The sequence below is a fragment of the Mchenga conophoros genome, linkage group LG9 (genome assembly GCF_057382185.1).
Source record: "Mchenga conophoros isolate Kocher_MC1m ecotype Shallow Benthic linkage group LG9, M_conophoros_male_GT1.1, whole genome shotgun sequence".
Classification (NCBI taxonomy): Eukaryota; Metazoa; Chordata; class Actinopteri; order Cichliformes; family Cichlidae; genus Mchenga; species Mchenga conophoros.
In genome coordinates, this window is record NC_140534.1 from 34,042,339 (window position 1) to 34,059,819 (window position 17,481).

Below are 17,481 nucleotides of genomic sequence, written 5' to 3' on the forward strand. Positions count from 1 at the left end.
ATTATATTATTTAAGGGCTGTGACTAAAAAGTATTATTTTACTTTAAACTGAAATTTTTAATTACCTAGGTTACAGTGTGTGTGTGTGTGTGTGTGTGTGTGTGTGTGTGTGTGTGTGTGTGTGTGTGTGTGCATTGATCCCAGCTGGTGGTGGCGGTGTGTGTGCTGTTGTTTATAGTACTGATCAGCGTTCTGCTGTTACAATCCCAGTTTCACCAGCCCAGGTCGCTGGAATTTGATTGGCTGTGCCCTTGACTCAAACACCAATAGATCAATGCAGCTGATTGGTTAACATGGCAACATACCTTGACAGGTCAACCAGTGACCTTGCTGCTTTCCAACAGTCGATAGGAGATTGCTGACAGAAGTCTGTTTTATCAGTTTATTCATTTAAGCCTGTTTATAGGTCAAAATATGCCCAACCTTAATTATGTTTAAGTATAGTTTTGGCCACCTGGGGGCAGTAATATCGCCGTTAAAAGTGAGGAAACAACCTCCTACACCTACTGCACACCCAGAAGTTTAGCGTAACACCCCCGTCCTTTTCCAGCTACGCTTGTCTCAACAGTATATATCTGCTCTTGGTCTCTACCAACATTTAAAATAAATATCTGGCTCTTTAGCTCGTGAATACTCCACTCTATGGTTCACCAGCTGCCCACTAACTGTCTCTGTCAGCTGTTTGCAGCTGAGTAATTTAATATTGATTCATTGGGCTATAATAGATTTTTTGATTGATAAGATTTAATAAATTATCAGGAATAGTAAACAAAGAAGATCCAAGGTATGAGTTGCTCTCTATCAGTCAGGATTTGGACCAGAAGCTGTAACACACAGACTAACATCTGGAAATCCTGTACTCGGTGCTCAATTTCCTATTTTGAATTAAAAAAGTTCCTAAAACAAAACACAAGTATCATACGAAACTTCTAACCTGCATAAATAAGACACGATTCAGGCCAGAGACCAGAAATGTGGAGCCATGTTGACTTAATCTAATGTGACAGGTGTCCGCTTGGTTCCAGCAGGACAGTCAAACTGGACTAAAGCCCTGCTGCTGTGAGAGGGAAAACCCTCCGTGAAACAGCTGCATGTATTATGATGAGGAAGTGTGTGAGGTGGATACAGTGAAAGAGGGAGAAGGTTTATAAGTGTGTCCGTGCATCAGCCGTGGATGTGTTTATGCTTGGTGACAGCGTGAGCCATCTGTGTGTGGGAGCGCGTGTCAATTTCTGGACCACCTGATCCCCCCAAATTCACCTCGTTTAACTCGTTAAACGGATCGTAGCAATTAGCCTGGGGATTGGGCCAACCATCCACACACACACACACACACACACACAGAAAGTTAAAGGCACAGCTGAGCCACTGGTCGAGCACACGGGCGGCAGAAAGATTTTGTTATTTATTTCCATGTATTTCTGATTGGATGTGAGACTAATTTGACCTCTTTTCAAAGTTCAGGTAATATTCTTCTCACTGTTGCTGCGTCTGCTTTACTTTCACTTTATTTCACTTCAAAAAGCCGCACTGATAAAGCCGCACTGATCTCTACTCCATTAACTGTCTGCTTCATTATGTTGGTGATGCTGGTTTAAATCCATTCTAAAGTTTCTGTGCAGGTGAACGAGGCAGAACATCACTTCTTCAAATTACAAACATAGTTTGTATCGATTTTATTGGGTCTGTCTGTGCTTTCAGTGGCTGCATTTTTATGTAACACACCTTGTATCTCTTTTTGCGAGTGCTTCATGAATATAAAATCTAATAATGTACTAATAAGAACTATTATCTTACAGCAGTGGAGCTGGATGCAAATGTATCTGTGAGGAAGAAAAACATCTGATCGAGTTCTGCCCACATCATGATTCGATGTCTACATGCAAATGAGCTACACATATTGTATACATTGGTGAAGACCAGCACAAAAAAGTGAGACTGCGGAGACGAACAGACGACAGGTTTGCCTGTAGCTGCTTGGCGAGACAACCCAAGCTAAGTCCTTCTAGAAGAAAGTCAGCAGCCATCTTTGGAACCAGTCTGTCCAGTTAATTTGTCCATCGGTCAGTCAAATCTGAAATTAACTCATATTTTTATACAGTAACTTTAGTATATTTAATGAAAAGTTTTAAAATCATGCCGTGAATATATTGAGAGTTACAGGCCGTAGAAGTACAAATGTGGCGCTTTTTATTCTGCATTATTTTTCCATCATTGAGTCCTCATAATGTCTGTACAGGCGTTTAAAGCCAACCAACCAAATCAACTTTACACATGGCATGAACTAAAAAGAGATCAATAACAGGCGTGCACCAACATGATGTCTGCGAGGCAGAGGAACCGAAAGAAATGCTGGTAACCTGGATAAACTTCAAAAAGCACATTTTGGGTCAAACTGCCAGCTCGAAATCAGAGACAACCCAAACGATGGGCTGTAACGCCACCTGTTGGTTTCAAACGCCACAGTTTTTACCTTCATGGTGGTGTTTCAGACACTTCATTGTGTTGATGAAAGGGTGGAGTGCTGAGTTATCAGCTAAGCTTGACAGACATGTTAACATGAGACTCTGTGGGAATCTGACTCGCTGTCGAAGCCTGCCTCGAGCGGCCATCAGAGGAACTGCAGGTTTAGCTTCATCTTTCTTGCCCAAACAAATTACAGCAAATTTTGCCTGCTGTGTATTTTAAAATCAGAGATCATTGACTGAGGAAAGCTGTTCCACAGTTTGGGCGCTCCAACCTCAAAAGCACGATCGCCTCTGGTTTTAAGATCAGAGCGAGGGACCGTTAGAAGGGTTCGATCGGAGAGCCGGCTGCGTTGATAAGGCAGGAACGTGTCCACGTACAGCTTTTTGTGTTAGTAACAGTGGATTCTGAATTTCACTGGAAGTCAGTGAAGGGATGCAAGGATAGGTGTAATATGTGAGCATCGGCTAGTTTTGGTTAGCAGCTTTGAACTAAGTGGAGACGAGCTATGGAAGACCTAGAGATGCACACAATGATCAATCTTTAATCATTCACAATGTGTCAGGGGCTGGGTCTGTGAGCCGGCGTTTGTGTGATTTTGTGTTATGCTCTTATGTTAAAATCATGTGCTGTTCTTAAGTTTGGTTTGCTGGTTTGTTTTTTCTATGCTTCTGTGTAGGTTCCCCTTGTGTCCCTCTGTCACTCCCTCTATCTCGTGTCAAGTTTGCGTGTCCCAGTTCATGTCTCTTCACATTTCCTGTTTTATTTTGAAAGTCTTGTTTCTATGCTCTTTGTGCTTAGTGTACTTTTCCCTGTGGTGTCATGATTATTTGTGTCAGCTGTGTTTCCCCAGGTGTTTCCATTTCCCCCGTTACCCTTCTGTGTATTTAAGCCCTCTGTCGTTCTCTGCTCAGTGTTGGTCCGTCTGCTTGTCTTGTGTCGTGTCACAGTATATTTTCTGGATTGTTTTCACGCGTCTGTTTAGGTCTCTATTCATGTTTCGAGTCATAGTTTTTACAGGTGCCTGTTCAGATTCACGTCACGTCAATGTTTTCATGTTGAGTTTAGTTTATCCCAGTTCAGTCTTGCCTTGTTTTTCTGTTTTGGACTTCGGCTAATAAACTGCTGACTTTTGGTTAAAGCTTCGTCTCTCTGGTGTCTGCTTTTGGGTCCGTTTCAGAGACACGGATGAAGTTTGCATGTGCTGGATGTTGTTTGTTGTGAAATAAAGCGAGCATCTCGCTCAGATCTACAGAGTCCCGTCATTCATCACGGTCGCTGTCGCTGACTCGCTGAATACTTTCATCATTAAAGACTGACTGTGGAGCGCTCAGCTCTGAGTGAAGTTCATCTCGGGTAGTCGAGGAGAGCCCAAGAATCAGCTGCTGCTGTCCTGGATAATTTCATGAGCAACAAACACACACACACACACTCACGCACACATGGGGGAGGTGGTGGTGATGAATGGGCAGGTAACACGATCTGCTTTTGGTGCTTCTCCTCGTCACAACAAACCCCTGTGAGCAAAGCCCCCTGGGAAAAAACGTTTGCAACGTGAGAGATGAAGAACGAGAGAGAAGGGTGAGAGAGGGAAGAGGAGAGAAAGAGAGCGGGCGAGGAGAGGACGAGGTTATCTCTTAGCCTGTAATATTGTTTTATATAATGTTTGAACACAGGGAGGACAAACTGAGTTACAGGGACACCTAAAATGTACAAATACAGAAGCAGAAGGCTGCGAGATGTGAACTAAAGTATATGGACGCTGTACTAAAACGGTTTAGAATCACTAACAGAAACGCTGGAGCCTCAGACTGATCATTAAAAGACATGTTAGGGTCACATTTCCACAGGAGGACGTGCCGTCTGTCATTTCCCACAATCTGTGGTTGGAGCGTTTTGAGGATTTTGCATTCAGAATAAGACTCAGTGTGTTTCAGATTAATACTCCCAACCTGAAGCTATGGGAACGTGATGATCCCGGGGAGTTGCCAGACAAGGTTTAAAGCCATTAAATACAAAGAGGGATAATTGGACCGCACCACCACTTCCTGCTGAAAGGGACAATGTGTGTCTTCTTTCATTTAAAAACAAAGTATTTGTATTTAATTAAATATTTGCGTTTAGTGTTTAATGATTTTGATTTTCTTCTTTGGTGTTTAGTTTATTAACAAACCAGAGTATACTGCATTGTTTGTTGTTTACAATTGTGTTTTGTTTAGTTACCCCTCGTGTGTCATAGTGGTCTGCTCAGCCATTGTATGACCCTTGTGCGTCATTTCATGTGTGGGTCAGTTATGTGTGTTTGGGCACTCATTTGGTTTGTTAAGTTTTGTTTATTTGACGTCTTTTATGAGCTCAACATGTATTACTTTTGTAAATATGATTTTAGGGGGTTAAATAAATGAAAACCATGTTTTTCTAATAATTCCTGAGACTCCTCCTGTTTTTCAACTCGGTCCTCAACATTTACCTTAAAATTAAGTTCAGCTCTTTCAGTGTTTCTGTGGTAATAACTATTGATCTTAGTAGTTATTGCTTATTTTTTTAAGGAAACCAATGAGAAATCAAAAGAAATGACCCAATTTCAAAAGGCTGTAATTAATAAAGTAATAAACACAAAAGCTTGCAGTAAATTTTATAATATATGGGTGAATATAATGTTTTACATACAAAGCAACTTTCACAAGTGCCCTATATGTCTCCCTTGGATGAACAGCATATTATATGTCCATCTATCATCCATGCATCCATGCTGCTGATGGAACCTATTTTACACATGTCAGTAATCACATACGTGGTTCTAAATGTGCAACTGAAACTGATGTGTTGGGTTTTCTGCCCTGGGTTTGTCTCTTAGGTATCACGTACTGGAGATGTTTTAGGACAACTATGAACAAACAAAAACAGTTCAGTCATAATTATCCAACCAGGTGTTTGTACGGTTGTTTAATAGGATAGCTGTGCTCTCTGTGGGGGTGTCAGGGGTAGAGTGCTGTTAGGAGGCAAGCCTGTCACAGCTGTCACAGGACGAGAGGTTGGACAGGTTCTCAGTCCATCATAAGGCTCATAGTTCTGTGCGATCCACTGGGTTTAAACATCAGTATTGGACACTGAGAGGATGCAGTTTGCGAGCCTCTCAGTGTTTACAGCATGGACATTTAATCATTTTACACAAAAAGTAGCGCTTTTGGGGTTTATCATTATAAACTCCATGTTCCGGACACAGAGGAAATAAAAAGATTGTTAGTGCTAAGAGTTAATATTCTTTATCTCCACTGGACTGATTAATACAAGCCCAACGTGTCATGGTTTCCATAATTGTCCACTTTTTCATTGTGTTCTGAATCCTGTTGTTTTATTTTTAACTTATAATAAAACTCGTCTTAGAAAAATATACATTTAATGTAACAGAGTTGATGCATCCCACCATTTATTTTCCTCCGCACGTGTGTTGTTTCTGCTTTGACCTGAAGCGCCTCATATAAGACCACCACCAGATGTTTCTTCTACTAAGAATAATCCATCCAGCATATATGTAATTAATCGGTCAGACAATTCAAACTGCTGATTTGTGCTGTTTGAGCAGCTTTGGAGGCCCTGCTAAAAATGACAATGATAAAAGTGAATGTACATGTATAAATGAACGGAGAGGAAAAGAAGTGGAAAAAAAAACAGGAGAAGAAGAGGAGGAGAAGGTGGAGGAGGAGGAGCGCAGAGGCAGGTGTGCTGCTGCTCAAGTGCTGGCTCAGGAAAACACATTCAGCCGCTCATTTGTCATAAAGAGAAAAAGCAAAGAAACATCTGGTTCCCTCTGTGCAGCTGCACACACACAGACACACACAGTTCAGGAACACAGTCTGCAGGAAGTAGCAGGAAACACTTTTCAGAATAAAAGCCCAGGAACAAAGGCAGCTCAGAAACTGTTTCTGAAGAACATCAGGACAGAGATCTACATGAATGAATCCATTACTCTATTAGGATAATCCAGTGATTTACAACTTTAATCAACTTCACATTTACCTTTAATGACAAACTATCTATCCCAGGGGTGGGCAGTCTCAGTCCACGAGGGCTGGTGTCCTGCAGGTTTTAGGTCTCACCCTGGGTCAACCCACCTGAATCACATGATGAGTTTGTTACCAGGCCTCTGGAGAACTTCAGGACATGTTGGCTGTTTCCCAATTCAGGGTCTGCAGCCTCAACGATCCTCAAGGGCCGCGTACTCAAAGACCACTAAGGCCGGAAGTGCGAGGCTTGTGAAATGGGACGGTCTAGCCTCCGTCGCGCTGCCCAGGTTGCCTAGCAACCATGATACTAACCACTGGAAACGTGTCATACAGCTTTGTTTGACAGAAATGAAGGAGAAAACCTTCTGTTTATTTGTTTGTTTGTTTCTACATGAGCTTTGATCATTCTCTGTAAGATTAAGCTCAGCTATTGAACGGCGTATATTTAAAGTAAAGGCTTTAAAACCAAGTTAGTACAAACGTCACTAATGTCACATAACTTTGCCGACATGTGGCCAACAGTAATGTTTAATGTTCTTCGTTATTAAACATTTGCACATAAATAAGTGACATAATATTCAGTACTTAAAGTTTACTCTTCGGGGGCCCCTCATCCGCCGTTTTTTTTCTGCACAATTATCCACACCCAGCGCCACGCTATGCATTCTGGGATATGTTGGGCCACGAAGGACGCATTTGAGGGCCGCATTTCGAGCAGCCTTCAAATTGGGACAGCCTTCGTCGTGTCACTGTGACGTAATCGGCCTTAAAATGCGGCCTTTAAAGCTGCAGACGCTGAATTGGAATACAGCGGTTGAGGAGCTAATTTAGCCATTTAAATCAGCTGTGTTGGTTCGAGGCCACATCTAAAACCTGCAGGGACACCGGCCCTCGTGGACTGAGACTGCCCACCCCTGATCTGTCCTGTTCTTAAAGGCTATTTGGTGTGAGGCTGTGTTGAGAGTTTGGTTCGCTTTGCCAACAAGATCTTGACAGAAGGATGTGGGCCTTCTGCCGTCACTGAGTGTGTGCACACACACACACACACACACACACACACACACGCACACACACACACACTATATGATTGGCTAAGCAAATGTAAATAACAATACACATCATTAGGTGTGTGTGTGTGCATTCTGTTTTTAATTAAAATCAGAATCAGCTCTTACAGTAACGCGTCATCTGTGTGCTCATGTGCAATACTGTCGGTCTGCGAACAGCTGGTCCTCTCTCCTGCCCCGGTGCCTTCTGGGTGTTAGAGTAACATCGTGAGGTTCAGTGTCACGGCAACCATGTCTCACATCTTGCCCGCCAACTGTTTCCGTGACAAAACTCTGAGTCGTTAAAGTGAAACTTCCTTTTTTTGTATTTCTTCTTTTTCCTTACTTCCTCCTCATTTTTCCCTTTCCTGCTTCGCTTCGTGTTTTATTTTGCACTTTTCACTTTTCTTCCACTCTTCGTTCTCCTTCTGTGTTTCCCCCTTTTGGTCTTTCCATCTTTTAAATTCCTCCCTTTCATTTTAATTCCATCTCTTTATTTCCTCCTTCCTTCCTTTCTTATCATACTTCTTCCTTTTCCTTCTTACCTTTTCTCGTTCCTTTTGTTTTCATTTTCCTTCTATTACTTCCTCTTTTTCCTTTCTGGTTCTTCGTACCCCTCCATCTCGCTGTTCATTTTTACTTTTTCCATCTTTTCCTTCTTCTGTTTACTTTTGCTCCTTATTTCCTTTTATTTAAACAGGAAGCAGGAAGCTTAATTTCTTCCCTCTGTGCCTTGTTCTTGCTTTTTCTGATTTCTTTCTTGAAACTGTGTCAGATTTATTTTCCTCTCTTCTTTCCTCTTCTGCTCTCTCCCTCTCACCATTTACCATTTCCTTCTTCCTTGTTTAGTTTTTCCACTACTTTTCCCTCTTTAGTTCTCTTGCCAAAATGTTTTCCTTTTCCTTCCTCACCTTTTCTCTTCCTCCTTCATTTCTTTTATTCTCGTACTCTCCCTTTGTCTTCTTCTCTTCCTTTCTGTTTTTCTTTTCATCTTTTCTTTTCTCTAGTACCTATTTTCTTCCTTTTATACCCTCAGTTTCCTTGTACCATTTCCTCCCTTTTCCTGTCTTTACATATGAGACTACTTTTCTTGTTCCTTTCTTTTACCCTGTGCTTCTAAATTCTCCTCTTCTTTCTTTTATTGCATTTCTTCCCTCTTCATTTTCTTCCTCCTCAACTTTTCTCCTTCTTTCCTGTACTGTATCAGTTTTATCACTTTCTTCCTCAGGTTCTTACGTCTCTATTAGCCCTTACCTTTTCTCCTCATCCTTCTGCAATAATCCTTTAACTCTGTTTTTATTCTTTGAATTTGTTTCTTGTTTGTTCTACTGACAACTTCTTTTCTTGAGTTTTTCTCACTTCTTTCACTTTGTGAGTTCCTCTTCTTGCTCCTATCCTTTCCCACTTTTTGTCCTCCTTCCCTTTTATTCTTTTCTCCTCCCCTTTTCCTTCTTCCTTCCCTATTTTCTTCCCATTGCTCCTTCCTTATCTTCTCTTGCTTTTCTTTAATGGCATCTCCCTCTTGTCCTTTCCTTTGATCTTTTCTCTCTCTGTCTCTGTTACCACCTCTTTATTCCTTTTGGCATCACCTCGAGTTACCTTAACTTGAATTACCCTTCCTGCTTTCCTTCCTGTCTGTTTACAGTATTTGGACATGCTTTCACTTGTTTCCTCCTTCCTCACTGCCTGTTATGAGGTCTGACAACGTGACATCCTATAACCACCACCACCAAAAAAAAAAAGTCATGCACACATACAAACACGTGAACGCATGCAAGGCATGTGCACACCTAAGCACGCTGAGGTGTGCACAATGGGGCCATTTCTAAAAGGATAAATCACATGAATAGCAAAGGTTCACACACACACACACACACACACACACACACACACACACACACACACACACACACACATTCATTCACTCAGGTCAGCATATCCCTCTGTAGGAGGAGATACAATTCCTGTCACTGAGGACGGAATAAGAGGCTGTTGACGGCATGCTTGTCTGCGTGTGTGTGTGTGTGTGTGTGTGTGTGTGTGTGTGTGTGTGTGTGTGTGTGTGTGTGTGTGTGTGTGTGTGTGTGAGCTGTCTGGCCTATCAAGCTCATTATTAAATATCCATGAGACCATTAAGCTAAATAGATGAGTGAGACTATTATTGCTGCGCGCACACACATTTCATGATCCACTGACTGGTGAATATGAGAATCCACTACAGAGTATATTACAGGCTGTGAAGACTAGACAAGGAAGAGGAGGGACAGAACGAGGAGCCCAGGGAACAAATGAAAATGATAAAAACGGAAATTAAGGAGTAAAATTAAATTGTATTCAAGCTCCTTTTTCCACATTTGTTGATCCTGCTTTCTTTGTCATGTAAAGCATCCTTTAAATATATTTATTTAAATATATTTATTTAAATATATTTATTTAATATATTCTATTTATCCAGTTATATTTGGACCCCAAACTCTGGTGTTGGGATATATATACGCTAAGATCTGACTGCTACTCAGACACCTGCTGCTGCTAAAACATAAATGCAGTTTAGAATAATAATGCTATAAACTGCTGAATCTGTTTGGCTGCTGCTCTCCCTGCATCAGGCTCATGTTGGGACATCAACGATTATGGAGCCATACCAACAAATCTATGATGTACTGTTTGTTAACAATAAAACATTTTGAGATGGATCTAGTTCCACAGATCCAGAAAAAAACTAAAAACTTTCAATCCAAGATATTTTTATTCCAAAAAAGAAAAGGTAGCATCGGTGCAGCACCTAGTTTCCTCTGCTGCCCAAACATCTCCTGTTCACGAGTTGATTTATCTGTTTGACCTGTTGTACTTTGGTTAATTTAAAAAAAAGAAAATCTTGTATTCGTCTTTGTGAGTAATGTCACCCTGAGATCCCGGTTCTAGGCAGAAGCATATTTATGGGATAAATTCATCTACAATCCACTGAGAATTAGGGAAGAGCCAGAAACACAACAGCTGAGACAAACTAGGAAATCATGCATACAGCAGAAGAAGCTAAAGTAACACTTTCAAGTGCTGGGATTTTATTTCAGTGTTTTTAATGTTTACAGTAAGGGGGATTCCAGAATTTGAAGAAAATTAACTTCAGCTCAGTCTTGAAACCAAAGTTAGGAGGAGGTGCAGGAATCAGGCTTCACCTCAGACTACTTGAAATAAAAGCTTATTATGGATTTTATTTTTGTCCGGTGAGGCCAAACACAAGTTGATGACCGGCTTTATTGCTTGCATTCATTTCAGTCAGATATCCTCCCACGTTATTCCACAGAGGAATATCCTCTATAGCTGAGGAGGTAGAGCAAGTCAGGCTTTAATCACAAGGTTGTTACTGGACATTCAGCTACTCGAAGTACGGGAAAAGGTACTGAACCCCAATCTAGCCCTGATGAAACGGGGTATGAGTGTATGATGATAAGGTTTTTAAAAATGATTAAAGGCATAAAGGAGGTGTGCCAAGTACCTGTCCTGACAGGTGTATTGAAATCTTACTGTAGAGGAAAACTTACTAATATTTACTCAAAATCTGGTTCAGATGTAGTTTGACTGCTGAACTTACTCATTATTATTTCAGAGACGTGTCAACTCTGCCAGCTCACAAGTGACCAGTACTTTTGTTTTTTTTACTAATGCTGCGGAACAAAGTAATAACAAACACACCCTGCATGTGACAAAGTGGTGAATAATATCGTCTCACTTCAGCTATGACTTGTGTGCTTGAATGAGTGTGTGTGTTTGGGGGGGGGGGGGGGGGGGGGGGCATTTGACCATCTGATCGTGGAACTTTCTCTTCTCCAGTTACGTACTACTATAATCCCTCTCCCCCGACAGACAGACAGACACACACACACACACACACACACACACTCTGATTGATTGATGTGTTTAGACGTGCAGAGGTGACGTGTTCATGCTAGCAGGGGGTTGCATTGTATAGTAAGAGAGGTAAAACGAGCTCTCTGTGTGTGTGTGTGTGTGTGTGTGTGTGTGTGTGTGTGCGCGTTGGGGGTGCTGGGTAAGATGAGATGGCAGATAGTTATCAGAAGAAAGGAAATCTTTTCTGTTCTCCTTTTGTCAAGTGCTCCCTGCATTGGTCTGTGTGTGTCTGTGTGCGTGTGTCTGTGTGTGTGAGCTAACACTTAGTCTACACAAAAATTAAACTGCTAATACAGTCCAAGTAAAAACAAAACACATAAAAATGGAACGAGCATAAAACAAGTGAAATGTATTTATTGGTCAAAGGAGCTCAGCTTCAAGAATTTGCTCTGGAAATTTCTTAATAATGAAAGTTATAAGATGAAATAAATGACTTTTTTGGATATGTATGTTGTGATGGTGAAGGCCATCAAAATCAGCAAGCATCCCTCCTCTGTGGACCACAAGTCTTCTCCGAGCTGGCTGAGCTGTCACATTTTCATCCCTCAGCCTCGACTCGAAGCAGGATTCGATACCCGCGGTAGCACATGGCTAAGTCAGGTCAGGAAAGCCCACCTGCTGACCAAAACACAGCCTTTCTCTTCTGCCCAACAGTTATTTTTAACGAGCTCTGTTTAGCCAAAATGCTGAATTACAGTTAACTCTAACCCTAACGACTGTAGACTCGGTCCAAAGTGCTTGGATAGAAGACAGCTGGCCTTTGATTCAAGCACTTTGGACTGGACCATGACCTGGATGATTAAGAACCTGCACAGACACACACAACTACACAACTACCAACTCAGTTTGCTCACAGTTATGAGCAAAGTTAGCCAGCATCTCTCACTACACTGAAGCAAATATCTCAACTTTTGTGAAAAATCTTCCTCACACTGCATTGAAACACTCATCAGCTGAGATTCTCCTGACAATCAGAATCCAAGGAGAAGCTTATGGACGCTGTCTGACAACAACAGGATTTCAAGGGTCTAACTTCTCTTTCACATTGACCCAGGGGGACAAAGGGACACAGCCTTGAGAAAAGTGAGAGAAATCATTAGACTTCATGGTGAGTTATGATAATATCTTACAGCAGTATTCGAAGTGTAAAACCTTTGTGTTTGGGTTGAATACATCATTGCACCAACTTAGGTCAAAAGCAGCCATTCCTCCTTCTGAACAACATTCCAGTTTGCCAATGTCGAGTCATTTAAAGTGACTGTCTCTGGAGACTGACAATGACCGTGAGACTACATGGACCAATGTTAAATAGCTAGCCAATGACGCTAATTTGCTAATGATGCTAAAGTTTTACATCTCCTCAAAACATTTGTTTTAACTTGCAGACTGCCAACACCAACTGACCGGCTGGAGCACAACGGACATTCCAGCTTAGTCCAATAGATGATCATACCCAGTATAAGTCAGTCACACCTCCTAAAAGTCAAAATTCCAGAGGGATTCTTTGATTAAGCAGGTAGGAACTCACCACCAGGTTTCCGATGACCATGACCAGCATGAAGACGAGGATGCAGAGCGGCTGCCCTGCGACCTCCATGCAGTCCCACATGGTCTCTATCCACTCGCCGCACAGCACCCTGAAGACGATGAGGAACGAGTGGAAGAAGTCCTTCATGTGCCAACGAGGAAGAGTGCAGTCCTTGGAGATCTTACACACACATTCCTGCAGAGGCGGCAGAAAGAAGCTCAATGTTCTGAACAAGCGACGTCAGGCCCGTACCTTAGTCTGGGTCAGAAGTGTTACCTGGTAGTTTTTCCCAAACAGTTGCATGCCGACCACGGCAAAGATGAAGACGATGATGGCGAGGACGAGCGTCAGGTTGCCCAGAGCGCCCATAGAGTTCCCGATGATCTTTATCAGCGTGTTGAGAGTTGGCCATGAGCGAGCAAGCTTAAAAACACGTAGCTGCAAGGGAAGCGAGGAAAAGGAAGAGACAGCAGAGCTAAAACCAGGTTTCTCAGATGATGTCATGGGCACATTGCTCAAGAGTTGTCTGCCATATTGGATGTAATTGAGCTATCGGTTGCTAGGGAAAAATGGAAGTTGGCAGTGGTTCCTATGGCTGTTTCTAGGTTAAATCAGATGTGAAGACAGTGCTACATGAAAAACCACACAGACATTCTCCTTCAAATTAAACGTTGTGCCTCAGCACTGCAGCCAACATGTTGCAAAGACACAACTATTACTTTGAAGGTAAACTCTTCATTTCTGGTTTGTGTCACACTTTGCACAGTTTGACTGCAGCCCAGAGAGCAGTGTTTGTGGGCAGGTGCATGACGTCCATTCCAACTACAACTGCAGCAACATACTGGTGGTCAAAGCAATCACAAGGAGGACGGGCAATTAGGGGTGGGCGATATAAACGATATACGATAGAAACAATATAAATTTGGCCAACGATAGAGATTTTGACTATATCGCTCTATCGCGATAGCGCATGTTGATGATGTCATCAAGCGGCGCCTGTTTTGGTCGAAAGCATCGCAGTGGCTAAAACCATTATCATCTGCAAATTATGGCCGGCGACAGTCACAGCAAAGAGATGAAGCCCTTTTGAAATATGGGGAAAGCCAAAAACTGCGCTTCCTCCACTTCCGTAACATTGATTCATTAATGTTGAATTCTCTCACAGCTGCTCTATTCCCATGTTGTTGCAGTATATTAATAACTAACCTCGTATTGTGGATGAATACTCTCAGTTGTTCTCCTGACTGAAGTTTGCCCCGTGTACAGCATCCTGCTATGCGATTGCATTTGTCCCTGACCACCAGAATCCCTCACGTTAACTTTTAATGAGTGGAAAAAAAGTTGGCGTTCATCCTCCAGCTTCACTGTGCTAATGTTATGCTAACATAGCTGTGTCGCTAGCAATCATGTAGCACAACATTATATATCAGGTAGTCAGACTTCAGTAACCCCTCAAAGGCCACTGCTGTTTAGTTTCTGTCTTCATTTATGTTGGAAGTGGTAGCAGAGCTGTACGTTTGAATTGTTTCAGAAATCTCTCAGTCAGAACATGGTATGAAATGTTTAGGTGTAAACTAGCGAGCTAACTTCCTGTTAACTTCTGTCTCTGTTAAATTTAATAAATTCTGTTTTCATGGATGCATCGATGTAAAACTTAATTGTTACACCCGATAAAGCAGCAACGCTGATGATTCTTTTAAAGATGAAAGAATTTAGACCATTTTTAACTCTCAGTGTTTGTTTGACTTTGGGACCTGAAGTGGACGGAGTTTTGGACCCAGATTACTTCGCGAAGCTCCTCACTACGGCAGCCATAATGCTCTGACAATCCATCAAGCTGTGCGGCTTACCAAAGTTGTACTAAAACATTTTTTTTAACAGATTTCTGCACGCAGAAATCGGTTTGAGGTCAGTAAGCACAACCAGAATTCATACATAAGGCACACTCTCGATTTTTGAGAAAATTAAAGGATTTTTAGTGTGGAAAATACGTTATACAGAAGAAAAGAATATATCGTGATATATATTATTACCGCACGTGCTTCAAATTATATCATATCATTATATGAATTTTAGGCCATATCGCCCAGCCCTACGGGGAATACACCTTTTTCCCTAGCAACCACTCATTGGTCACTGACTGGTCTCTAGGCCTGTGTGGTTGGGACCTTATTCATCTGATCCTATGGTCACATGTCAAGAATAATTAACATCACATGATGGGTGTCTGTAAAACTTCAATACAGGATTTCTGAGGAGAGTTTGGTGTGGCCTGTCATGGTTAATATGCTCGGCAGTTCCACAGTAACCAAGCGCCTAGCCTCCATTTTTATTAGGATGATAGCCAAGTTGCCTCGTGTTCATCTGCTAAATTTCATCAGCTTTGCCTGAAATGTCATGTTTGTCTGAAGTAAATGGTGTAAATGTCTCTAAGATTGAGAGATATTTGGATCTTTAACAAGTCTGACAAAACAAACAAATTTAAATCGAAGATTTGAGGAAAATTGCTGATTTTATTTATTTGAAGTTCATTTGACGATCGTGTCTGAAGCTGCATACTCATATTGCCACAGATGGGGCTTTGTGTCGTTTTTGGACTCACAGGTGTTTTTTTACTTCTCTCTTTATTTTCAATAAATCAACCGAAAGAGAGAGGAAGACTCAAAGACAATGAAAGCATGAAACAAAATTAAGGTCAGCATCAGAGAGAGAGGGGAGAAAGAAAAAAAACAGTATTCAAAATTACAGAGCACGGCTGAGAAAACAGAGGAACAAAAGAGAAACAGAACAGAGGAAGAAAAAACAAAGAAACCAGGCCGGCGCAGAAGAAAGGCTCAAACATCAGAGTGGCTTTATTAGTGTGTGCGAGTCTGTGTGTGTGAGTGTGTTTGCCTCTGGTAGAACCTGACAATACCCAGAGTGACACTTAGAAAGATCGACGCAGACTGATGAAGACAGCCTGCGAGGATCTGTGTGTGTCTGTGTGTGTGTCTGTGTGTGTCTGTGTGTGTGTCAGTGTGTGTGTGTCTGTGTGTGTCTGTGTGTGTGTCAGTGTGTGCGTCTGTGTGTGTGTCTGTGTGTGTGTCTGTGTGTGTGTCAGTGTGTGTGTCTGTGTGTGTGTCAGTGTGTCTGTGTGTGTGTCAGTGTGTGTGTCTGTCTGAGTGTCTGTGTGTGTGTCAGTGTGCGTCTGTGTGTGTCTGTGTGTGTCTGTGTGTGTGTGACCACTACTGTCCTCATCTTGTTTTCCTTGTTTGCCGGTGAAGCAAAATTGGACACAGTGGAACTTATATTTTGAGTGACACCGCTCATTATCAGCCAATCATCACGTCCTCTGCGAGGTGCGAAACATCCCGCTGAACACTGCCGTCTCATTGGGCCTTCAGCTGCCCATCAGCTGAGTTTCCAGCTTAATTATTATCTCCCGACTATGAATATACTGCGATGTCCACTTTAATAATTCCTAATGAAACAGAGAGCGGATGTAGCTGTTCTTGTGTTTGTACATTGGAATGTGCTTTCTAATGTCAGACTGCCTGTACGAGGGTAATGTGACACCATGTGACTTTCTATCAACATGTTTTAGAAACTATTTCTCCTGCTAAGATCTGACAAAATGTAACAAGTGCATTTCTTTGTTTCTTGTAAAAACTGACTTGTTAGCCATTTACTCTAATGTACCTACCTTTAAGTATTTGTAGATAAATAAAATTAGATTTTTACTCAAAATAAAATACATTGAAATTTAATTTAATTACTCAGGAATTACATCCTTAGTTGGGTTTCAGGATTTTTAGTCCTTCCAAATCAATCAGAAATCAGCTGGCTGATGAACTACGTGTTGTAATGATCAACAACATTTTAATTCAAGCCACCCCTTTGTTGAATTTGGTGGTAAATGTGGGACAATCGGTGTGATTTACCAGCCTGAAGGAGCGCAACACGCTGAGCCCCTCCACATCGGACAGGCCGAGCTCCATGAGGCTGAGGCAGACAATGATGCTGTCGAAGATGTTCCAGCCCGTCTGGAAGTAGTAGTATGGATCCAGAGCGATGATCTTCAACACCATCTCTGCTGTGAAGATGCCGGAGAACACCTGAAAGAGACACAGCAAGGAATGTAAGCTAGGTTTGGGACGTGGGGAGAGCGCTGCAACGCTGTTTTATGTTAGCATTCTTTAAACACACACATAATTTTCCGAGACTGTTTTTACAGCAGCACGCTCTGAATCACAAAACGGTATTCCTGTAAATGTTTATGTTAGCAGCAGATCGTAAATGCAGCAGCAAAGCCCTGTGTGTCCATATTATTTTGATTAAAGATGATTAAAAGGACCTAGAAGTGTTTCTGAAATATCACAGCCTCTGCCTGTGTCTGCAGGAAGTGAAAACATATTTAACATGGAGAACGATGACAGCGGCAGCAGCATGTGCTCATGCTGAAGCAGACGTCGAGACGAGAAGGTTTTTATATTTTGTCTTTCACTTTGCTGCCCCAGGATGAGAGAAATCGGGCTTATTTTGA

The 17,481-nt window shown here is 41.9% G+C and overlaps 1 protein-coding gene across 1 annotated transcript in view; it reads right to left on the bottom strand.

Moving 5' to 3' along the window:
- LOC146567746 (sodium channel protein type 3 subunit alpha-like) overlaps positions 1-17,481 on the bottom strand; it is a 263,377-nt gene that overhangs the window by 72,958 nt on the left and 172,938 nt on the right. The window contains exons 17-19 of the mRNA XM_085287781.1: positions 16,880-17,053; positions 13,236-13,397; positions 12,960-13,154 (exon numbers count right to left, since the gene is read on the bottom strand). Coding sequence (XP_085143907.1) covers positions 12,960-13,154; positions 13,236-13,397; positions 16,880-17,053 — 531 coding nt within the window. The remainder of the gene's footprint in view (positions 1-12,959; positions 13,155-13,235; positions 13,398-16,879; positions 17,054-17,481) is intronic.